This window comes from Talpa occidentalis, unplaced genomic scaffold, assembly GCF_014898055.3.
Source record: "Talpa occidentalis isolate TD23 unplaced genomic scaffold, MPIMG_talOcc4v2.1 talOcc4.3, whole genome shotgun sequence".
NCBI lineage: Eukaryota > Metazoa > Chordata > Mammalia > Eulipotyphla > Talpidae > Talpa > Talpa occidentalis.
In genome coordinates, this window is record NW_023603184.1 from 64,118,698 (window position 1) to 64,127,416 (window position 8,719).

At 54.6% G+C, this 8,719-nt stretch overlaps 1 protein-coding gene across 1 annotated transcript; it reads left to right on the forward strand.

Moving 5' to 3' along the window:
* Positions 1-1,510: 1,510 nt before the first annotated feature.
* Positions 1,511-6,688, forward strand: TMEM185B (transmembrane protein 185B). Its single transcript, XM_054699628.1, has one exon. It carries the CDS (start codon positions 1,536-1,538, stop codon positions 2,586-2,588), a length of 1,053 nt encoding a protein of 350 aa, XP_054555603.1. The 5' UTR covers positions 1,511-1,535; the 3' UTR covers positions 2,589-6,688.
* Positions 6,689-8,719: the final 2,031 nt, after the last annotated feature.

Here is an 8,719-nt window from a genome sequence, read left to right on the forward strand (position 1 = left end):
AAATAACCCTAGATACTTTAAATGACCCATTTCATAGTTCGACTAGTGCAGGAATTTTCAATTTCTTACTTGGTTGACAAACCTCTTCTCAAAAGGAAATAGTAAAAGAATAGCAAGACCCCTGAAGACCTCTAAGCCATCACGGTTCAAGTTTAACCCTAAGGACAGGCAAGGTTCCCTCAGTTGGAGTCTCCCAGGACTACCTGATTATCTCTGGCTAGGGTGGGAGGGTGTGAAGTTGTAGGGAGATCCCTGAAGGCTGGGCTGCCCACCCACACCATGTGTTAATGCTGGCCTAGGGTGCGGCCCCTGCTTTTCTCCAGGAGATCCAGAGTTACCAGCTGGCATGCGGATGGGGTCGGGGACGGGCTAAGGGTCCTAACAGCAGCAAGGACAGCAACCAGGGCTCTGCTGAACAGGGGCAAGAGGGGTAGAGAGCAGTATCCAAAGTGCCCGCTCCAAATCCCAGCCCTGAAGCAGCGCTGCAGGCCCTTGGAGACCATTCAGAACAACCCCCCAACCTAGGCCAGGCCCCTGAAGGAAGCCAGTGTGCCTGGGTTTCTCAGTGGGTGGGGACACAGGGCCTGGACACTGCTCCGTGGGCTTTGACCCAACGAGGGCCAACTCAGCCCAAATGTGTCCAGTCCGCTCGCAACCTGCGGCGTGGAGGGCGGGCGGGCGCCCGATGCACCCGCTCCTGGGGTCACGTCCACGTCAGGTCCCGGGGACGCGGCCTGGGGGTCCGACTCCCTCCCCGGCCGCAAGGGGCGGGAGGAAGACGCCCCCGGGGCGCGGGCACTGCGCCCGCCACCGCCCAGGCGCCGAGAGGCCGGGCAGCCGCCGGAGCCAGCCCCGCGGGCCGTGCTCGCGGGCACGTCCTCCTCCGCCCGCGCGCGCCCCGCGAGGCCGAACCCCCGCCTCGCTCGCGCCCCAGCCGCCCGCGCTCCCGGACCCCCAAACGCCCGGCCGCCCGCCCGGGGCCGCGCCCAGCCCGGAGGCGCCCCGCACCCCGCCCGGCCCGCCCGGCCCGCCCCCGCGGCCCGGAGGATGTGAGCTCATCCCGCCCCGCGCCGCGGCCCGGCAGGAAGCGTCGCCCGAGGTCGCCGCCGGCCGGGGAGTCCCAACGCGCCCGCCCGGCCGCCCCGGCTCCCGGCGCCGCCCGCCGCAGCCGCTCCGGACGGTACGCGGGGAGCGCGAGGGGGGCCGGGCCGCGCCCGCCCCGGACGCCGCGCGCCGGACTCGGGGGCCGCAGGGAGCGCGCAGGCCCCGCCCCGCCGCGCGCAGGCCCCGCCCCGCCCGCGCCGCCGCCCGCGCCACGTGACCGCGCCCCGCCCGCGCCACGTGACCGCGCGCGCACGTGTTCCGGCCTCCGGCCCCGCCGCCCGCCGCCCGCCGCCGCCTCCCGCCGGCCTCCAGCGCGCCCGCCCAGCCCCCGCCGCGGGGCCCCGAGGCGGCGGGCCCGGGAAGCGGCGGAGAGCGGTGCCCGCCCCGCCGGGCCGAGCGGCGGACCCGCGCGGGGGCGCGGCGGCCTCACCATGAACCCCAGGGGCCTGTTCCAGGACTTCAACCCCAGCAAGTTCCTCATCTACGCGTGCCTGCTGCTCTTCTCCGTGCTGCTGCCGCTGCGCCTGGACGGCGTCCTCCACTGGAGCTACTGGGCGGTCTTCGCCCCCATCTGGCTGTGGAAGCTCCTGGTCGTCGCGGGCGCCGCGGTGGGCGCCGCCGTCTGGGCCCGGAACCCGCGCTACCGCGCCGAGGGGGAGGCCTGCGTGGAGTTCAAGGCCATGCTCATCGCCGTGGGCATCCACCTGCTGCTGCTCATGTTCGAGGTGCTGGTCTGCGACAGGGTGGAGCGCGGCAGCCACTTCTGGCTGCTGGTCTTCATGCCGCTCTTCTTCGTGTCCCCCGTGGCCGTGGCCGCCTGCGTCTGGGGCTTTCGGCACGACCGGTCGCTGGAGCTGGAGCTGCTGTGCTCCGTCAACATCCTGCAGTTCATCTTCATCGCCCTGAGGCTGGACAGGATCATCCACTGGCCGTGGCTGGTGGTGTTCGTGCCGCTGTGGATCCTCATGTCGTTCCTCTGCCTGGTGGTCCTCTACTACGTGGTCTGGTCGCTCCTGTTCCTGCGCTCCCTGGACGTGGCGGCGGAGCAGCGCAGGACGCACGTCGCCATGGCCGTCAGCTGGGTAACGATCGTGGTGCCCCTGCTCACCTTTGAGGTCCTGCTGGTCCACAGACTGGACGGCCACAACGCGTTCTCCTTCATCTCCGTGTTTGCCCCCCTGTGGCTTTCGCTCCTGACGCTCATGGCCACAACCTTTCGGCGGAAGGGGGGCAACCACTGGTGGTTTGGTATTCGCAGGGATTTTTGTCAATTTCTGCTTGAAATTTTCCCATTTTTAAGAGAATATGGGAACATTTCATACGACCTGCATCATGAAGATAGTGAGGATGCTGAAGAAACATCAGTTCCAGAAGCTCCAAAAATTGCTCCAATATTTGGGAAAAAGGCCAGGGTGGTTATAACCCAGAGCCCTGGGAAATTTGTTCCCCCGCCACCCAAGTTAAATATTGATATGCCAGACTAAACTCCTAGGGAGCACCTGTAAGTGGGATGGAAACCATATACACACAGCACACAAAATTCACCTTTCTTTTTGCCTCATTGTTCATGCATCCCATAGCTGGAACTGAAAACAGGCTCCAAACACCATCCTCTCATGCCTTGTTTGAGATTGATGCCTATCAGTGACTATGCACCTTAGATGTAGGGGGTTATTTTGACATATGGCCCTGTGTGTGTGTGTGTGTGTGTGTGTGTGTGATGTGTGTGAGAGAACTTGCTTTCCAGATTGGGAGCAGTAAGTTGAATTGTTTGAGGAACACTGCTGGGTTGTTGATTTTTGTTTTGTCTTTAGTGGTACTGTACCTATCCAAAGTATTGTTTTTAAAAGTATTTTTATACACTGTTAGTGTAAAATTATATTTCAGATTGTGCCTATTGTGACATACTGCATAGCAAATGTAAAGAAATCTCTTTTCCACCACTTGTTTATCTCAGTTATTTCCACCACTTGTTAAATCTCAGTTATTATTTTTAGTGTTCCTACTGTTCAAATAGTTTTTCTTTGAGTATTGCTGATACTGGTCTTTAATATCCTGATAGGTGGATTTTTCTAAAGCAGTGAATTCATGCATATGATATTTATATGAATATTTTAGTGGTGTAATATATAATGTTGGATTCTAGTTCTATGCAGTACTATGTATTGTGTTAAAGTATTTTTTTAAGTTTCTATGTGAAGATCTATGTCTATTGTAGATGTCCTTAAAGATTACTTAAAACGTTAATATGTACCTGGTTTGGGATTTTATCAAAGTACTAGGCATGGATCTAGAGGTTGAAAATTCCATGGATCTTAATTTTTAGGTGTTAGGGGAGTCAGCTCAGCTTTAAGGTCTCCTAGTCAAGGCAGGAGCCGCCCCCATCCTTTGTGAACAGGCAGCATGCTGCAGGCTTATTTCAGCACCTTGAGTTTTTCCACACAGGCAGTAATATCTTCAGGAATAACCAAAATCAGCAACAGGTGGTCTGTCCATTTCTGAGAACTGAGAATATTAGTTAGCCATCATATAAAGCGTTGCTTCTACCGGACAGCTGGAGAGAGGGGGCCTTAACCAAAAATGGCCAACAGAGTATATATGGTCTTAAGGTCCAAACTTTTTGAATTCTCAGTAACAGGAAAATTATAGTTCAAGTAATTGTTTAAAGAAGTAAAGTGTTTCAGTAGGTGTTGGTGGCACACCATGGAATCCAAAGGGCAGCATTACTGGGAGGGTAATGTTCTTCTGGCTGAGAACACATAAATACTTTTAAAGGAGGTTAAAATTGAAAGACCTATTGCTGTTATTACTGGATAGAAGACTGAAGGGAATCCATTTTTATTGGTAGCAACATATTAAAAATTAAGTTGGGCTTCATATGAATTAATTTACCTGATGAGGGAGCATGCTGGCAGGAAACGCTGGCCACAGAAGCCAGCCTGGAACCTGGGCGTCTGAAAGCCTAAGGGTATAGTAGTGTGCTCTTGCACGCGCTTGCTCTTGCTCTTGCTCACTGTATCCCCCCACCCTGCCCCATGCCTTCCCTTCCCTCCTCCCCACACATAATCCATCTACACCAAGCATCAGAATGTGGGAGCAGCTGTGAGCAACAGTGACTGCAGTATTTCATAAGCAAGGACTCATTCACTCATTTTCTTTCATAAATACTACTCACTCTGAACCGGCCAGCCGCGCACACAGCATATAGTGAAAGGCCACTAGGAAGCTAGTGAGCACTGCAACACTTACCTGTGGGAGTGAACCAGCCCCGAACAGTGGATGATGACAAACCAGAAAGATGCTACTCACCTCCGGGCAACCCTTGCCTGGCACCTCAAAGTTCTCTTTTTCAGAAGCCCAGTGCCCCTTGATGGGGACATTGACTTACACTACAATTTGGGAGTGGAGGTGCAGGTTGCTGGAGGAATTGCAGGGCAGGTGGGGACAGCAGTGGGATTGCCCAATCCCTACCAGCTGCATTTTCAGACAAGGGGGCTTGTTTGCACCTGGTTGAATGTCTCCTAACCCTGAAGGCATCGCCCACACCTAATCCAGCTCACCTCCTTTGCCCCAGGCTGTCCTGGTGTTGAGGAATCAGGGTCTGAGTATGATGATGAGCTTCTCTTGTCCCCTGTCAGACATCCGCTTCTAGACCATCAGATAAAAACAGCAGGAAGGGCAGGTTGCAGAAAGTTGTCTCATCTGTAAAAGTTTATACCATCTCAGCTGCATGGGAGATCTGCCTAATTGCCATGCTACTCTTCTCCGTGTTTAAAGTGTCAAAATCTGTAACACTGTAGTTGCTCCTTATGATGATACAGGCAGCATTTGCTGCAAAACCACCTCGGAAATCGCAGTGGCCCTCAACTGCAAATTCTCACTCTCAGGTTTCCACGTTGGTTATGGCCGCGACTAGATGCCCGGGCCACGGGTCTGCTCCAGGTCTGCTCCACAAGGCACCCCTTATTCTATTCTGGGTCCTAGGTGAAGGAGCAGCGTTCCCTGGGGCATGTTCTTGCTCAGGTTAGAAGCACAAGAGGCCAGGCCAAACCCTGCAAGCACAAGAACAGCCCCTGCTCACAGGTAATTCCTGTCAGGTGTACCTGTTCGGCTGACCAAAGCACAAGCCATGCCCACCTCAATGTGGGCTCACTCACACTCGAGGAATGAGGACACGGGCCATACAAATGTTGCAGAGTAGTTTCAAAGCTGAAAAGGAATCACAAAATTGGTGTTAGGTCATGAATAATTTTTTCCCTCTGTTTTACAAACATTTTGTAATTTTTTAAAATTGTTTGATACTGTAACAATAATTAGAAAGGAATCTATTGGGATGCAGAGGGCAGGGGATTTGAGGGCCAAAGGAAGACCCTGCACTCAGACCCCTGTGGAAACTGGAGGCTGCACACAGGACGGATTTATGGCAGGGTTCTCCTCCAGAGCTTCCTGGGTGTCTGCAGAATCTATGGAAAGGTCAAGCCTGAGCATGGGGAGACCAGCTGGGCAGGAGGGAAATGAAGGAGCAGAAGAGGGTGGTGAGGGAAGAGGCAGATGCTTCTGCTCCCGGCCACCTTCCCCAGGATTTTGCATGGAAACTATGGGGAGAGAACAGGCAGCTCAGGCTGGCAGGAAGGCTGGATCTAGCTCAGCAAGCAGGCGGGATCTAGGGAAGTTGCTGCAAACCCAGGCAAGGTTGTACCTCAGGACCATCTGGTGGGGATGATGCAGCTTGGCCAAATGCCACTGCCACCAAAATAGTAAATGCCACCAGTGTCACCCCCACTGCCACAAGTTCCCGACTGTCTGCCATACGCCAGGATGAATGGAGGAACAGCATGTTTGCGTAAGCCTCAGGTGTGTGTTCATTCTACAGCTTCCAGAGCATGAGAGGAGAGGTTATATCTGGATCCTTTTGCTTTGGTAGGATGCAGGACTCTACCAGAACTCACTTTAGAGAATTTGTCCCAAAAGGAAGTGTGTTCAGATGCCGGTAAGCAAAGGTGTTGACAAAAGTGCAGGACATCAAGCCCCTCGCTGACAGACTCCACCCTGCTTCCCAGTCTAACATTTCAAATACACCCCACCAAGTGCACAACTGTCTGGTTCCTTCTGGAAGGAACAAGGGAGACAGTCCAATGAAGCTTATTATTACTTCATCCAACTCTTTCTCTAGGATATTTGGAGATGTCGCCTTCCTCTAGTTCAGGGCTCCCTCCATAGCCTGTAGAACGCGTGCATGGAAGTGCACGACCACAGCATGCCCTGCAAAGTGCTGTCCAAGGAGCGCTGGAGGTCCAGGCGGTCCTCCCTTCCCCAACCACACTGCAGGGGGAAGCCCATTCTCTGTGTATCCTTCAGCCAATGCTGCAGCAGAAGCACAGAAGCAGACTTAAGCTTGCAGCCGCCTTTACCTAGCAAGACAGCAAATGTTTGCCAAGATGCAAAAATAATGCCACTCTTTTCATCCTTTTTTTTTTTTTTTTGGTGTTTGTTTTGGAAAATAAGGGTATTTTTCATTTAAAAATGTTAATAAGTTTATTGTTTCAAAATAAATTATTGTAGTTTTTGGCTTTGGTTTCTACCATGGTTAGTGTTGCTCTAGCTCACATCAGCCAGTGCTCCTTGGGGTGTTCAGTAACTTTGAGGAGTATTAAAGGGGTCCTGTAACCAAGAAATTGAGAATGGCTGCCCTAGATTATAGCAAGGGGGGAAATTAAAATCGGGCGACATATACTAACGTCTGTGTGACCTAGCAGGGAAGGAAAAGTAATAGGCACGGTCTCCTCTGCAGGAGCTCACAGAATGGCCTCTGCCAGTCTCTACACTCCTGTGTCCTCATGGCCCTGGACGTAACTCACACCTTCTTTCAGTGGGTGCCTGAGACCATTGCAGGTCTTGCTGGTGAGCTTTGTTTAGTTTCAGCTCCTGCTGAGAGCGCCTAAGGCACCTCTCCTGGGTGTGGCAGCAGCACTGTTTCCCCAGCCAGCTGTTTGCAGGATGTCCTGTTGTTATGCAGATCTACACCCTGCAAGGGAGGGGAAGTGGGTTTTGAAACTTCTCTACCACAGCACTCACTCCTCTCCCCACTCACCGCTTGTCCCTCCCGTGTGCACCCAGTCCGCACCCAGCCATAGCCAGATGCCCAGGCCTTGCGCTCCCTCCCCGACATCAGTCACACTGTGTGCTGAGCCTGGGGCCACAGGGTTCGTCACATCCCACCCCGACCCCTGATGGTGTCCTCACAGGCCCATGCTCTTCTGGACAAGTGCCTCCTCCAACCCTGAGTGTCACCAGCCCTCCTTCCCCTTGTCACTGCCTGGCCCCCTCTGGCCTCACCTCAGCCCAAGCCACTCTCTAGACCGAAACATGACTGACTGCACGCGTGGTTGGAGTTCCATCCCCGGCAGCCATGCTAGCACTTTCACCTGGCCTTGCCGGCAGTGAGTCCTCTGTTCAGTCTCATCACCAGCCAGAGACCATCCCAGGAAGTCAGGCCCCCCACGCACTGGGTGACCTTCCCCCCTCATGAAAGCAAAGTCGGCCTCCTCCCAACCCCCCACCCCTGCTTGTGTGTGGCCATTGCTCCAGGCGAGTGCTGGTGACCAGTCAGGGCTGTCTCTGCCCACCCCAGGCTGGCCCACTGCTCCCCACACATCCATCCCCACATGCCCACCCCTGCAATATCCAGCATGTTTAATGACAATATCCCCCCGCCTTGGGTGGGGGGAGGTTGCTGTCCTGGTCACACATATTTTGAATATCACTTGCCCCCTTCTCTACTCAAAGCCTGAACTGCCCTTCTCTTGATTCCAACTTTACTTAGTCTCCCACCCAGTCCATGGTCCCTGACTGGCTTTTGTTCCTGTGGACAGGACACTGGACTGGCCAACCCTGAGGACCAGGCCAGCCCTTCTCCCAGCTCAGGAGCACTCACTGTGACCTACAGTGCCTCTGAAAATGTCAGGAGCATCTGAAGACCTGGGAGACCAAGGCGGTGGCCACCTAGACACAAGACCCACTTTCAGGAGGCCAAGCAGGCCTAATGTCCGTTCTAGGATGTTCTCTGACACCACCATTCTTCCAAGGGGCTTTCAGCAAAGGCCACAAGTGGGTAGGAGGAGCCTTGCCTGGGAGGTCCCTGCGGCCCCTCCAACCCATAGACCTGCTTGAGGACCCTTACTTAGCCAGTGAGAAGGGGCTTTCAGAATAGGCCATGTCAGCCGGCTCCACTGATGGCCTCGGCCAGCCCTAGGGGGCTGAGTGAGGGCGAGGTCCCAAAAAAGAAGGTTCAGGGGCCTCCCTGGTGGCGCAAGGGGTTAAGACGTAACCTCTTGAAGCTATCCGCAGCCACCGCAGTACTACTTCGATCCCCGGCCAGGGAGCAACCCACATGGTGCAGCAGACCTCTCCTGACTCTCCTGCTGCTCCCCTCAGCAGTGTATTTCAGTCGATCTGCCTGGTTTGTTCCCCACTCTGTCTCTGGTAAATCCTCTCACCCCCACACCTCTGGCCTGTACCCCAGCTCTTGTATGCATAAATAAATAAATCTTTAAAAAAAAAAAGAAGGTTTAGGCCCTGCCCTCAGGAGGAGGGCCCACCCCATACCACAAGGTCA

Coding starts and splice junctions, on each gene's coding strand:
- TMEM185B (XM_054699628.1), top strand. CDS start 1,536: ATGAACCCCAGGGGCCTGTTCCAGGACTTCAACCCCAGCAAGTTCCTC.